General features: G+C 38.5%; 1 protein-coding gene across 6 annotated transcripts in view; it reads left to right on the top strand.

Annotated features, from left to right (window-relative positions):
• TXNDC16 (thioredoxin domain containing 16) overlaps nucleotides 1-16,174 on the top strand; it is a 124,036-nt gene that overhangs the window by 25,911 nt on the left and 81,951 nt on the right. For all 6 annotated transcript variants that reach the window (XM_046647794.1, XM_046647792.1, XM_046647793.1 and 3 more), the window contains 2 exons: nucleotides 10,551-10,672; nucleotides 15,149-15,239. In XM_046647794.1, coding sequence (XP_046503750.1) covers nucleotides 10,551-10,672; nucleotides 15,149-15,239 — 213 coding nt within the window. The remainder of the gene's footprint in view (nucleotides 1-10,550; nucleotides 10,673-15,148; nucleotides 15,240-16,174) is intronic.

Here is a 16,174-nt window from a genome sequence, read left to right as displayed (position 1 = left end):
ATTGTTCTGGCTAGGACTTGCAGTACTATGTTAAATAAGAGTGGTAAAAGGTGGCATTCTTGTCCGGTTCCTGTTCTTAGAGGGATAGCTTTCAGTTTTTCTCTGTTGAGTGTGATTTTAGCTGTGTGTGTGTCACATATGGCCTTTATTATGTTTAGATACTTTCCTTCTATACCCATTTTATTGAGAGTTTTTATCATAAATGGATGTTGGATCTTGTCAAATCCTTTCTCTGCATCTATTGAGATGATTGTGTTGCTTTCATTCTTCGTTTTGTTAATATGGTGTATCACACTGATTGATTTGTGAATGTCGAACCATCCCTGCATCCCTGGAATAAATCCCACTTGATCATGGTTTATGATCTTTTTAATGTATTGTTGTATTTGATTTGCTAGAATTTTGTTGAGGATTTTTGCATCAATGTTCATCAGTGGATATTGGTGTGTAATTTTCTTGTGTTGTCCTTGTCTGGTGTTGGTATCAGTGTAATGTTGACTTCATAGAATGAGTTAGGAAGCTTCCCCTCCTCTCCAGTTTTTTGGAGGAATTTGTTAAGTCTTCTTTGAATGTTTGGTAGAATTTACCAGGGAAGCTGTCTGGTCCTAGAGTTTTATTTTTTGGGACATTTTTGATTACTGTTTTGATCTTCTTACTGGTGATTGGTCTATTCAGATTTTCTATTTCTTCTTGATTCAGTTTTGGAAGGTTGTATGATTCTAACAATTTATCTATTTCTTCTAGATTAACCAATTTGTTGGTGAATAGCTTTTCATTGTGTTCTCTTATAATCTTTTGTATTTTTGAGGTGTCCATTGTAATTTCTCCTCTTTCATTTCTGATTTGATTTGAACCTTCTCCCTTTTTTTAAAGGTTTGTCAATTTTGTTTATCTTTTCAAAGACCCAGCTCTTTGTTTCGTTAATTTTTCCTATTTTTTTAGTCTCTATTTTGTTTATTTCTGCCCTGATTTTTATTATTTCCTTCTACTGATTTTGAGGTTTGTTCTTCTTTTTGTAGCTCCTTTAGGTGTACTGTTAGATAGTTTATTTGAGATTTTTCTTGTTTGTTGAGTAAGCCTGAATTGCAATAAACTTCTCTCTAGAGCTGCTTTTGCTGTATCCCATAAACTTTGGCATGTCATATTTTTGTTTTCATTTGTATCCAGGTATTTTTTGATTTTTTCCTTTGATTTCTTTGTTGACCCTATTGTTCAGTAGCATTTTGTTTAATCTCCACATATTTGTGGCGTTTCCAATTTTCTTCCTCTAGTTGATTTCTGGTTTCATACCGTTGTGGTCAGAAAAGATGCTTGGTATTATTTGAATCTTCTTAAATTTATTGAGACTTGTTTTGTGGCCTAATATGTGATCTATCCTGGAGAATGTTCCATGTGCATTTGAAAAGAATATTCTGCCATTTTTGGAAGGAATGTTCTGTATACATACTAAGTCCATCTGGTCTAATGTGTCATTTAAGGCCATTGTTTCCTTGTTGATATTCTGTTTGGATGATCTATCCATTGGTGTAAGTTAAAGTCCCCTATTATTATTGTGTTACTGTATATTTCACTTTTTATGTCTGTAAATAATTGCTTTATATATTTAGGTGCTCTTATGTTGGGTGCATAGATATTCACAAATGTTATATCCTCTTATTGGATTGTTCCCTTTGTTATTATATAGTGCTCCTCTTTGTCTCTTGTTACAGTTTTTGTTTTAAAGTCTGTTTTGGGGGCTGGCCCATGGCATAGTGGTTCAGTTTACATTCTCCACTTTGGTGGCCCAGGGTTCGTTGGTTCAGATCCTAAGTTCGGACCTACACACCACTCATCAAGCCAGGTGTGGCCACATCCCACATACAAAATAAATGAAAATTGGCACAGATGTTAGCTCATGGACAGTCTTCCTCAAGCTAGAAGAGGAAGATTGGCAACAGATGTTAGGTCAGGGCCAATCTTGCTCACCAAAAAAATAGTCTGTTCTGTCTGATGTAAGTATTGCTACCCCAGCTTTCTTTTCATTGACATTTACGTGGAGTATCTTTTTCCATCTCTTCAATTTCAATTTGTGAGTGTCTTTAGGTCCAAAGTGTGCCTCTTGTATGCAGCATAAATGTGGGTTTTATTTTTTTATCCAATCAACCACCCTCTGCCTTTTTTTTTTTTTTTAAGATTTATTTTTCCTTTTTCTCCCAAACCCCCCTGGTACAAAGTTGTGTATCTTTAGTTGTGGGCCCTTCCAGTTGTGGCATGTGGGACACTGCCTCAGCACGACTTGATGAGCGGTGTCATGTCTGTGCCCAGGATCCGAACTGGCGAAACCCTGGGCCTCTGAAGCGGAGTGCGTGAACTTAACCACTTGGCCACGGGGCCGACCCCATACCCTCTGCCTTTTGATGAAGCCTTTAGTCCATTGACATTTAAAGTAGCTATTGATAAGTATGTACTTGTTACCACTTTGGTATTTTTTTTTTTTCTGGGTGTTTTAGTACTTCTTCTATGTACTTTTCTTCTCTTGCTCTCTTCCCTTCTGGTTTGATGGCTTTCTTTAATATTATGTTTGCGTTTCTTTCTGTTAATTTTTTGTGTATTTATTAGTGGCTAGCTCTTTTGTGATTACTGTGAGGTTCATATATAATAACCTATGTATATAGAAATCTTTATTAAGTTGGTGGTCTCTTTAGTTTGACCTCTTTCTTTTTTTTTTTTAATTAAAGATTTTATTTTTTCCTTTTTCTCCCCAAAGCCCCCCGGTACATAGTTGTATATTCTTCGTAGTGGGTCCTTCTAGTTGTGGTGTGTGGGACGCTGCCTCAGCTTGGTGTGATGAGCAGTGCTATGTCCGCACCCAGGATTCGAACCAATGAAACACTGGGCTGCCTGCAGCGGAGCGCGCGAACTTAACCACTTGGCCACGGGGCCAGCCCCAAGTTTGACCTCTTTCTAAAAGCTCTACCCTTTTACTCTCCTCCTCCTATTTTATGTTTTTGATATCCTATCTAACCTCTTTTTTTGTGTGTGTGTATCCCTTACCCTCTTATTGTTGAAAGAGATAATTTTAGTGCTTTTGTCTTTTGACCTTCTTATTATCTTCATAGGTGGTTGATCTGCTACCTTTACTGTATATTTGCCTTTATTTGTTGTTGTTGTTGTTGTTTGATAATTTTCTTATTCCTATTTGTGGCCTTTTCTTTTCCACTTAAATAAGTCTCTTTAGCATTTCTTGTCAGGCTGGTTTATTGATAATAAACTCCTTTAGTTTTTCCTTGTCTGGGGAACTCTTTCTCTCTCCTTCCATTCTGAATGATAACCTTGCTGGGTAGAGTATTCTTGGCCATAGCTTTTTTCCTTTCACACTTTAAATATATCATGCCACTCCCTTCTAGCCTGTAGGGTTTCTGCTGAGAAGTCAGCTGTGATAGCCTTATGAGTTTTCCTTTGTATGTAACTTGTTGCCTTTCTCTTGCAGCTTTTGGGATTCTGTCTTTATCTTTAACTCTTGACATTTTAATTATAATGTGTCTTGGTGTGGGCCTCTTTGGGTTTATCTTGTTTGGTGCTCCCTGTGCTACCTGTACCTGGATGTCTGTTTTGTGACTTAGGTGAGGAAAGTTTTCAGCTGTTGTTTGTTCAAATAAATTCTCTGCCCCTTTGTCTCTCTCTTCTCCTTCTGGGACACCTATAGTATGGATCTTAGCGCGCTTGATGTTGTCCCAGTGGTCCCTTTAATTGTTCTTGCTCTTTTTAATTGTTTTTTCTTTTATCTATTCAGCTTGGGTGATTTCCTCTAGTCTTTCATCCAACTCACTGATCCATTCTTCTGTATCATCTACTCTGCTATTTAGTCCCTCTAGTGAATTTTTATTTCCATTATTGTATTCTTCATTTCTGATTGGTTCTATTTTATATTTTCCAGTTCTTTCCTAAAGTTCTCACTGAATTCATCCCTTCTTCTCCCAAGATCAGTGAGCATCCTTATGACTATTAGTTTCTACTCTTTATCAGGTAGATTGTTTATTTCTATTTCATTTAGTTCTTTTTCTGAAGATTTAGCCTGTTCTCTTATTTGGAACATATTCCTTTGTGTCCTCATTTTGCCTCTTTCTCTGTGTTTATATCTATGTATTAGGTAGATTAGCTATGTCTCTTGATCTTGGAGAGTTGGATTTATGTAAGAGATGCCTTCTGAGGCCCAGCAGTGTGCTTCCCTCTTGTCACCAGTTCCAGTTGTTCTGGGATTGACTCCTGTGTGGGATACGTGTGTCCTTCTGTTGTGTCAGGGTTGCTCTTGCTGCAGGTGCCTGGAAGGCTAGGCTGTCCCCGTGGCCAGCTGGCTGTAGTTCTCAGCTGAGTGTAGCTGCTGTGGTCCCTTCAGTCACCTTATCAGGCATGGGGAACCCCAGAACGGTTGGCTGCAAAGTTGAATAGCACATTCCTATTGCAGTTTTTCTGTTAAGTGAGTAGGCTTCCCAGTGTTGCTGGTTGCTAGGTTCAGGGGCTCACAATTGCTGTAGGCCTCCACCCTGCAAAGCTGCTGTCAGCTCTTTCAGCAGTGCAGCTGGGTGTTGCTGGCGCCAGGTGTGGCAGCACACAGGTGTTTCAGGTGTTGGAAGGTGGGGCCAATCTCCTATGTCACTGTTTGAGAAGCAAAAAATCTCTTCCAGCTGACAGGCCCCTCCATCCACAGGCCAACACACCCCATAAACACAGTACTGCCCTGTACACATGCCCTGACCCCTGAAGTGAACCCAGTCACCCCACTGCACAGGCCCTACACACTCTGCCAGTGCAGGCCCACCCCTTGTGCATGCCCTGCCCTACAGAGGTGGATCCACTCACCCTGCTGCAGAGGTCCCATGCACCCTGTCTGTGTGGACCCACAAGTTGGCCTGGGGGCTTGCTCTTGGGTGGCACCAGTCCCTAGGGTGTGCTGCCTGCCTTGGCTGAGCTGGATTAAATCAGCGCTCTAGTGGGTGAGGCATACCCCTGTGCTAACAGGCCAGGGGAAGAACTCCAATGATGTTTGCCAGTGTGACCTGTCCTCGGTCACAATAATGGCTGATGCTAATGTCTCAGTCCCTGGGGATATGGTCCTAACCTGGAGAGGTTCTCAACTCTTGCCAAGATGCACCCAGAGCCTATCGAGTGAGTCTTTTTCACCAAAGGACTCTGTACCTTTCTTTCTGGTGATTTTAGTTTGCTTTCTGAAACGGGTGAATTTGTGTGTGGTCCTTTTAAGATCAGGCTTTTTTTCTTCCTTATGTCCAATAGCTTTTCTGAGGGTATTCCTCGTTGTAGTTAGTAGCCAGTAAAACCAGATATTATGACACTTGTCTCTGTTGTGCTGTGTCCTGAAGCTGCTTATTGTGGTAATGTTCCCCTGCTCAGGTCCCCTGCTCCTCAGGGAGGGCTGCATACCTTAGGAATGCTCCTGGCCGGCTGTGAAGTGCTGCAGCCAGAAGGTGGCATTTTTTTCTCCAGAAAGGAATTTCTGCCTCTTCCCCTCAGTCAGACTGTCCCTTGTTGTGGGAGTTTTTTTAATCCAGTTTTCACTTCTCTCTCAGGGGTAACAGTTCCAAGAGTGGTTTTAAATTTGTTGTGTCCATCGGAGGAAGTGAATTCAGAGCCCTCTTACGCCGCCATCTGCCCAACTCTCTTTCCCTTTAAATTAACATACTACTCATAATAATGTGGACTTCAAATATTATTATGGGAATTATTTTCAACTATTATAATTTCTGCTAATATTTTATTGTTTAACACATTATCGCAGAGCCTCGGTTTTGGGTCTTTAGATGGTGTTACTGTAGAACCTCTGGGGAAAGCTACTCTTAGAGGTGTCTTCCTCTAAAACTCCCGAACTGTGTCCATGCTGGTCCTTTCTTAGTAGATGTTGAGCCTATTGGTCATTCTTTTATCTGTATCAGACTTATTCTTACACATTGTTGTCAAGTGGGTTCCTGTTTGATAGTGACATACTTTTTACTGGGCTTTTGTAATAAAAATTACCTATCTTGGATTTGAGTTCCTCCCAGCTCTATTTTAGTTGGTACTAATGGTTATATCCCCAAACTGTACTCTTTTATACAGAGTCCTTCTACCACTGCATAGCACTGTGCATGACATATATTAGGTGCTCAAAAAATACTGGATTGGTGGATGAATGAATTTGGAAGCTTCACTTTTTGGTGGTTAAGAATGGGAGGAGCAGAAATCTTCTTATGTTATAAGCCCAATAAGATTGTTTCTGGTCATAAGAGTTTTATAAGAAATAAACTAGTAGGAGAATATACAATATGACAAAAAGACTAAGACTGATGTTGGTGAACTTTGTTATTACTTGTACTCTTTTTTTTTTTTTTTTTGAGGAATATTAGCCCTGAGCTAACATTTGCCGCCAGTCTTCCTATTTTGCTGAGGAAGCCTGGCCCTGAGCTAACATGTGCCCATCTTCCTCTACTTTGTATGTGGGACGCCTGCCACAGCATGGCTTGACAAGTGGTGTGTAGGTGTGCACCCAGGATCCGAACTGGTGAACCCGGGCTGCCGAAGTGGAATGTACGAACTTAACCACTTGTCAGGTGATGCACGTGTGCCACCGGGCCAGCTCCTATTGCTTGTACTCTTAATTGACATTTCAGAGGTGGAGTCTATCTGGGATTTTTTAACTGCATTAATTTAGAAAGTGCTTAATAAAATACTCTGGCATGTTTCATTTTATACATGGTTCTGTCCAGTCATGGTATAATTATTTTAGGTAAAAGTGATTTGTCTATCTCCCTCCTTGTGTTCTCTCTCCTCCCTCACCCTCCTCTTTTTTATTTTTTTGTCCTATGGATTTTGATATGGCAAAATAGAAGGTAACATTTCCTTTTTATTTTTTAGAATTTGAATAATGACAGAAATATATTATAAAAATAGTCTTTTTTTCTGACAAAAAGTGTGAATGGCCTGCTACTCTAAAAGCAGGGTTAAGTAGACTCTTCATTTCTTTTTTCTCTGACACTTACTCAGTTCTTGGCCATATATTTGTCTGCCTAATGGTTGTAATAGGAGAGTCTCGGGAGAAGCATGCCAGGGAAAAAAGCAGCCTTTCTGGGGCAGGAAGGGCTCCCCAGTCAGAGCAGCCCCAGACTGTATTACCCTGTCATTAAAGCAAGAAAATCCCAAGAAAGGCTTTTCCTTTCACCTATTTCTGTTAGTGTTTCTCCTCTTTGGAACTAGAATGAAGGAGTACGGGCTTGTGGAGTGGATCCTAGAGATTCCTAGATGTCTCTGTGCTCTGGAAATTAATGTTAGAAAATATATTAGAGTTAGGGAGCCGCTGGGAAAAATCACAGAGATCATTAGCTTATGAATGTCATTGCTTTAGGTTATTATTACCTAATGACTACTTACTGAGCTTTGGGTCACTAGGCAAGATAACCTCTCTGAGCCCCATGACCTTATCTGTAAAATGGAGTTAATGATAGTACTGGTCTCAGATGGTTGCCCTGAAAATTAAATGAGACAGAGTGCGTTGCTGAGCGTTCTTAGTTATAAGCCCCAGAATCTGGGTCTGACTGACTGAAGCAGAAAGGGGTTTGGAGCAGATAGAGGAAACCTCAGGCCCACTAGAAGGGCTGGAGAACTGGACTCACAGTTCGAGCAGTTCTGAATTACAGTCAAAATCATGACACAGAGCTAGTTGAGGGGCACTGCTGCATTACTGCTGAGCGTTGGATGCCACGCTTGTGTCACCTGCACTGGGGCTGTCAGTCACTGTTGTCACTGCTGCCTTTGAAGCTGGCTGTTGCTGCTACTGCTTCTCAAAATAATTCTGCATTGTCCCTGATCCTTTCTATCACTAGCTTGTGGTCCAGAATTTCAGGGTCACATAGCCATGCTTTGCAGCAGAGAGCCTGGGAAAGCAAGTTTACGATATTATTAGCTTTTCTGAGGGGACTTGGGCTCTGTCCACCAGGAAGATTTAGAAAACTGGGAATTTCCAAAGCAAAAGAGATGAGTTCAGAGCTGGGCAGTCTCAAAACTGATAAAATTGCTGCTCTTCTAAAGTGCTTAGTTCTATGCCTAACATGTTTGAGTGCCCCCAAAATGTTGGCATTTATTAATTTATATTTGCCTGTCTTTATTGAGGAAAAAAAGCTTAGGGAGATTTCTCTTCCAAGATTTGATTTTTGAAGCAAATAGATTAGAGCTGCTAGAGCAATAAAAATGAATGGGTGCATGCAATTTCCAAGCCTAGACTTTACGTGAGGTCCCATTCTGTTCACTAAACGGTACCTCCCGACGGCTTTGAGGTAACTCGGGTAATTCTGGACTTGTTAGCCAAATAAGCGTCCAGTAGCCCAGATTGCCACTGAGACGCCTTTGTCATTTGTTAGTTGCCTCCCTTTCCACCTGGTTTCCCATTTATAAGTGGTCAGTAATAACATAGTTTAGAAAGTTCTGGCCTTAGTGTCAGAAGACCTGGATTTGTATCTCAGCTCTACCAGTGACTACCAGTACAATCTGGAGCAGGTTTCTTAATCCCTCAGACTGTTTCCTCTGTGTGTGTATATGTTTGTGTGTGTGAAATAAAGAATATTCCAAGAATATCACTGAGGATTTAAATGAGAACGTGAAAATATCTAGCAAATTGCGAGTACTGCTCAGTAAATATTGCTATGAAAAACCAAACAAGAACCCTGGGAATTATAGAAGATCCAGTTTTACATTTTTCTTTAAAAGTTGAAGAAATCTGTAATGAATAGGTAAATATTTAAGCTAGTGTAATTGAGGGCAGTGGTTTCAGGGTATCCACAAAGTCACAATATTTTAATAATAAGACATTATTTACCTTTTTTCACTTTTATTCTCTCATTAATGCAGTTTCTAGAGGCTACGTGATATGTTGTGTGATGTCACAATAGATTGAATGCAGAAGCAAATATGAAAATCTAGCTGTCTTCTGTTTAGTCCAGTATTAAAGAGATTAGCAAAAAGGCAAAACAGTGCCATTCTTCTCACTAAATTTTCTTCTGTTTTGGAAAATTTATTTTCCATTAGAAAATAGTTGTTTTGGGAAATTTAGATTTTTAAAAATAAAGTGTTATTTATATTAACATGCAGTGGTGTTTATTATTTAAAAATAAAATATTTTAAAATTCCAAATTTAATTTATATTTTAGCAACTATTTGTAACCTGCATAAACAAAAGCCCTCTGAGAAACTCAATAATTTTTAAGGGTATAAAGGGATCCTGAGCCCAAAAAGTTTGAGAACTGCTGTATTAGTGGGAAGTGCCATATTTTCTGTAAGAAGAAACTAGGCTTGACTAATTTATTGGAGATAGTTGAGTAAACCTTTGCTTAAGTATATGGACTTGGAACAACTTTCAAAAATCCTTAGAGTTTAGCCTAACAAAAATACACACACACACACACATACACATTCCAGATTAAGTGGAATAAGTTATTAGGGATAGAGAATTTATATAGAAATGGAAAATTTAAATAAGAGATTCTTTTGGATGAAGAAATATAGTTAATTAGTGTGATTTACACATTGAAAGATGATTTACAAGAATTATGGTAAGGTAGAAAGATCACTGAACTAGGTGTGAGAAGACTTACTTTGTGTTCTGTTCCTTGATCTTTGATTTAGGAAATGTGTTTTTAAGTTAATAAGCTCTTCAGTGTTTTGAACTTGCATTTCTTCAAATGAAGAATGGGAATAAATAATTCTGTCGTATTTTTTCTTTCATTCATTTAACACATATTTATTGCTTACTTACAGCACACTAGGCTCTGTTCTAAGTTATTACAGATATAATGTTAAAATATGAATGGTCCCTGCCTCAAGAAGGTAACAGTTTAAAGAGAGAGGCAGAGATAAACAAGTAAATAAATAAATAAATATAAATTGTGATAAGTACTATGAAGGAGTTAAATAGTATGACATGGAAGAGGAAGGTACTACAGACCTACTTACATGGGACTAACAGGGAAGGCTTCTCTGAGGCAGTGATGTTTAAGCCGATACCACGTGTCTGAGAAGGAGCAGAGGGAATAGCTTTCAGCATAGAGAATTGTGTGTGCCAAGGCCTTGAGATGTGCCTAAGGTATGGTAGGCACGAGGGGCAGTAGAACAAAATGAGGCAGGAGAAGGAGTCAAGGTCTAGGTCATGTGGGGCTCTTAGGCCATGGAAAGAAGCCTAAACTCCTAAAGAAATTCAGCCGTGTGAGGGCTCACCTGTGTTCAAGGCTGAGGGATCTGTAAGAGGGATTATTCGGCCAGACTAGGACGTTGGCGAATATGGTTTACATATGTTGAGATGTCGTGATGAAGAATGAGCACTATTTCTCACAACTGTCCCTGGTTGATGTTCTCAGGGACAGACTAAGGATTTAGCGAGTGATTTTAATTCAGTATTAAAATGTTTAGGTTCTTAACTACTGATGACTTGTTCAAAAGAATTAAATTTCTTTTTTGATTAGGTTCTTTAACTTACTCAACAAGTATATATATGTTTCAGATTTTTCTACTAATTGAATGTCTGTTTATTTCAGTGCCCTTCTTTTTAATGAAGTAAAATATATTACCACCCTGGAAGACCTTCAGAACATGGAAAATGCTCTGAAAGGAAAAGCAGACATTGCATTCTCATACGTCAGAGCCGTTGGAACGCCAGGTATTATTGACTTTTACTTTAGTCTTTGCTGTGCCTCGGTACCTGTGTGACTATGTTGAAGGACTTGAGTGTATTTTGACCACAGTCTTAATACTTTAAAATAAATTTAAAGCTTCTTTATGTTTTCTTTTTCTTTCTTTAAACGGGCAACATAGTATGGGAGTTGAATGAGAACTCTGGAGCCCGACTGCCAAAGTTAGACTCCTTGCCCTACCAATTATTTATAGTGTGGTCTTGGACAACTTACTTAGCCTTAGTTTTCTAGTCACTAAGATGGTGAAAATAATTGTACCTGTCTCTTGGTATTAATATGATGACCAAAAGAGTGTGAAAAATGAAAATGGTTCCTGTTGTATAGTAGGTGCTCTGAAAATGTTAGCTATTTTTATTACCTTACAGTACTCCTAATATCTGGCACAGTAGTTTATAGTATTTGGTAAATGTTGTTGACTGACTGGCTTTCTTTTTTATATTGGTATTTGCTGTTTATGACGTACTTTTCTTGATTTTTAAAAAAAAGTCTAATTTTGATGACATCACCTTGAGAATTAATGTGTAATTTTGTCCTAAAGAAGTTTCTAAACATTTTATGAACAAATTATAGTTATGCTTTCAGGACTTTTATTTGTTAATGGTAATAACTTGACCATGTTAATATAAAATGTTGTTAAAGACATTTTAAAAATTGCATATGCTCTATGAAATAAAATTTATTGGAAATCTCAATTTTTATAAACATAAAACTTGAGGGTTACACAGCGTGCCACTGAATTTAATAACACTTGTAAAATAATTCTCCACAATCAGCCTGTTTCTGTTTACTTTTCAGGGCCCTCAAGTGATTGTATTTTGTCCAGAGACTGTAGTTGTAATCAGTGAGAGGGATGAGGTATAGAGGGCTCACTCTGCCAGAGCAGAGCCGGACTCTCTGCTTTATATTTTAACAGGATCAATCTGACTTCTGTGTTTGGAATAGATTGGGAGGAGCAATGGTAGACTAAGGCAGAAAATTAGGAAGTTACTGCAATAATGCAGGCAAGAGATGATGGTGGGTGGCTTAGACCAGGGTGTTCACAATGGAGGAGGTGATAAATTTGAATGTTAGCAGTATTTTGGACATAGGACCAACTGAATTTGCTGACATTTTGGATGTGGAATGAGAGAGAAATTGCAGAGGGAAAGACTGGAAATAGTTTGGAGAGGAAGTTCTGGAATTCACTTTTGGATGTTTTACTTACAAAATACCCATTAGACATCCAAGTAGAGATATCAACAAGGTAGTTGCATGTTACTAGTCTGCATTTGATTTGGGGACACAGACTAGAGGTATAAATTTGGGAGATAAAGCTGTGAGACCAGAGGAGATCACACAGGGAGTGAGGCTAGGTGGAAAAAAGATGACTGAACTCGTTAGATATTTCAACACTTAATAGGTCAGTGAGGTGAGGAGGAGCCAGGAAAGAAGGCAGAAGGAAGGTCTATGTGGTAGGAGTGCCCTGTAAGCAAAGTGAAGACAGGATTTTAAGGAAGAGATAGCAACAATTGTGTCAGATGATGCTGAAAGGTTAATTAAGATAAGAACTGCCAATTGGCCATTATACTTAGCAATATGGAGGTTATTGGGGACCTTGGCAAGCTGCAAGTTTTGCAGGATGAGAAGGTAAATGAATGCCTGATAGGGTATAAGAGAAGAGGTAGAGAGCAACTGGAGACTGAAAACAGACTCATTTGAGAAGTTTTGCTGTTAAGGGAGGGAGAAAAATGGGGCAGTGGCTGGAAGAGTATGTGGGATCAAGTGAAAAATTTTCTAAGAAGCATATTTGTATGTTGGTGAAAAAGATCTAATAGAAAGGGGAAAATGCATCATGTAGGAGAAAGGGGAGAGTTACTGGAGCAACATCTTTTAGACAAGAGGAGATGGAACCTAGTGAGCAAGGGGAAGGGTGGTTCTCTGCTGGGAGCACAGAAAACTCATCCGTGATGATAGGAGGGAAGATAGAGAGTATGGGCATCAATTTAAGAATGTGGGCAGATAGATATGATGCTGGGAGCTTGTGGAAGTTTTTTTTGATTTTTTAAAATTGGATCTGTTTTCTCAATGAAATAGAAGTAAAGTCATCAGATAGTTGAGGAGAGAAGAGACAAAATAGTTGTTTAGGAGGCCTGGAAATAAAGAATGCTTGCTCGGCAGCAATAATAGTTGATGTCAGTAATCTAAAGTGAGACCATTAGCAGGATGATGCCAGCAGGTTTTTGTTCACTTTTACCTTCAGCCATGTTTGCTTTTGTGAGTGTAAGTACAGAATAAGCAGAGTATTTGATTTAACTTGGATTATGTTTTAGGCAGATGGGAGTGATTAGAAAGATTGACCATGGAATTTAAACTGGGTTAAAAAGGAAGAGAGGACTGGAGAGAGGTGAAGGACAGTGACAAGTGGTAAGATTGTAGGTCCTAGGGGGTTAGAGTTACATACTAGACAGAGTGACCTGGAGATGAATGGGTGTGTGTCTGGGGAAGATGCCAGACATTGAGATTTTGGAGGGGTTTGCAGTAATTGGTAATTACAAGGCCTGGAGTGGGACCATAGCAGTGGGTTGAAGTTAGGGTTAAGATAGGGTTGAAGAGACATCGTTGGAATCTCTAGAGAAGACCAAGGACTTAGAGGGTAGAATTTTCAAAGGATCATCAATGGGGATAATAAAATCACCAAGGATTAGGATAGGAGTAGTATTGCAGAGAGTGACAGTGTGACAGAAGCTAAATTTTTCATTGTGAATGATGGGGAGTGACCCTTGCCAGGGTTTAGATGACTCCAACAAGATAGAGTGGTGAGTGGAATAATCTGATGACATGTGATTCAAGTGCTAGGAAATTAGATGGGGACAGGGAAGATAACTGCCTGGAAATGGCAGTGAGAAGAAAAGGGAAAATAAAATAGGAAAAAGGAAGGAATCTTTAAGAATATTTTAAGAACATTTCCCAGAACTGAAGGATTTGTGCTTCCAAATTGAAAGGGCCCATTGAGTCCTAGCATAGTGCATGAGTGTAGAGCCACACCAAAGCATTTCATTTTGAAATTTCAGAAAAATTGGAAACAAACGCTATTCTAAAATCTTCCAGAAAGAAAAAAAGAGTTTGTAGTTAATGGATCAAGAATCAGCATGGCATTGGACTTTTCAATTACAGACCTGAAAACTGAAGAAATGGAGCATGCTTTCAAAATTCTCAGGGGAAATGACTTGAACCTAGAACTCTATATGAAGACAACTATAATTAGTTACGAAAGTATAGTAAAGACACTTTCAGAAGTACAAGGTCACAAAAAATGAGTATTCCATATATCCTCTCACAGGAAGGTGCTAGAGAATGGGAGCAATGGAGCAAATCAGTTGAGAAGATGTGGGTAACAGGGCAAAGGACCCTAACACAAGAGAGAGAATAAGAGAATCCCAGGATGACGATAAAGTGAGTTCCTGTAATGAAAGTGGTCCAGCAGGTCAAGTAGTAATAGTCCATATTGGAGCAAATCAGAAGGCTCTGCAGGAGTGTCTTGAAGAAAAGGGAATTGATAGGATACATGATACGTTGGAAGTACTGAGAGGGTTAGACAATTGTGGAAGAATTTAGGAATAAATTAGGAAGAAATCTAAACAAAAATAAAAAAAGATAGTTATTACTGTAGTGAAAAAAGTTGTTCAAAAAAAGGAAAAGCATTCATTTTGCACTGTATGGCTCCTTTGTAGATAGTATTTACTGAATCATAACAATGTAAATACTGACTCTTGAGCTAATAAAAATTCGAATTATATTGGGAGAGTTGAGGGGATAGAAGTGTGTGCGTTTCTCAAGTGTGTTTCGGAAAAGAGAGATAATTTATCGTCTTCCATGGGGACATCAATAGATAATAGTAACACTTAAGAAAAAGTACCAGGAAATAAGAGTATAAGAATATCATTTAGGGACTTGGAGGTAAATACCAAAATAAACAAGAAAAGAGTTGAAAGTAGTTGTCCCTTGGGAATTGGAAATGGGGTCAAGGGTAGAGAAAATTGTTTTGCTTAATTTGCCTTATAGAATGGTCTCTTTAAACTATATATATAAGTTTGATTAAAAAATACCTTAGAAACAATGCACAAACATATACATATATAAAATATAACGTATGGAAGTTGTGTGGTAGATTCGTATTCTGTTCCCTACTACTGGGAAGAAATTATCACAGATTTGTCGTATGTTATATTCTCAAGTATAACTCATTTTCTACTCTCTCTTAATTCTTCTCTTACCTTGAATAGAATAAACTTTTCATAACTTCTTTAATTGCCTGCATTTTCCCAACTGATATCCCTACAAAGGATTTTTCTTTAAATATAATAGAATGTAAAAGGATGTAGGGCAGTATTCAGAATAGAAGCTTACGTAGAGTTACACCGAGTAACTCCTCTTCTCTCCCAACTCCCTTATCTCTTCTTCAGAGCACAGAGCTGTCATGGAAGCTGCTTTTGTGTACGGGACCACATACCAATTTGTCTTAACCACAGAAATTGCCCTTTTGGAAAGTATTGGGTATGTATGAGGGGCATATGTCAACAATTTTAAGTTCACTTATTTCACATTACTTATTCAACATTTCCATCGTACTCTTACAGTGTGGGCTTATCTGAGGGGATTCGTAAGCAGATGTGAATATGTAAATGAAACCTGAAATCCCTTTCATTACTATCTTCTGTAGTACAGTCTGAAAATCTATTTAAATATAGAGAAGTGGTGTTAGACTAAGGTGAATGATGACAATATGGGTAAGCCACAGGATGTGATCCTGTGAGTAGCCAAGTAGATTAGGTCTCCCACAGTGATCAGATAGATGACAAAATAAGAGCTTTTATAACTAAGCTCCAGAAATTCTTTCTGAGAGTTCTGTAAATTACTTTGTCAGAATAATCTTGAATATATGTAAGTACAGTTTTTGAACAGAATGTTTTAAATGATTATTTTCCTTGTCTAGTTTGTAGTTTACGGTTTTAGGTAGAGGGCTTCTTTTAACTGTTTTTGGCTGGGCAGTCTAGGGTTCAAGTTTTTCTTTCTTTTAATACTTAAAGACAGAAGGAATAACCAGTGCATTTTAAAGTCTTTAGTTTCAAAATGCTCTTTAGAAAAATTAATCCAAAGCAAAGCAAAATGGTGAGTGTCTGACCTTTTTATACCATGCAAGAGTTTTTAGTGAGTCTTCCTGCTGACCTCTCTGAAAATAGTGACTATTTGATATACCACACACAATTAATTAAGTCACAGACATTTTAGAACTCTAAATTTAGAGGTTAGTGCATAGACAACTAATAAAATGGAATTATTTTCTGGGGGCAGTGAATAGGCAGAGAATAAATTTCCTACAAAGAGAAGTTATATTTTCATTGCTCTGTGTGACATTAACCCACATTCCTTTTTCCGTTAGTCTCTTATTGAACTGTCATCCTGCTGGTTCGCTCATTAATGAGTTAAAT

The sequence above is a fragment of the Equus quagga genome, chromosome 20 (genome assembly GCF_021613505.1).
Source record: "Equus quagga isolate Etosha38 chromosome 20, UCLA_HA_Equagga_1.0, whole genome shotgun sequence".
NCBI classification, from domain to species: Eukaryota; Metazoa; Chordata; class Mammalia; order Perissodactyla; family Equidae; genus Equus; species Equus quagga.
Note: the sequence above shows the minus strand (reverse complement) of the source record. Positions and strands in the feature narration are given on the sequence as shown.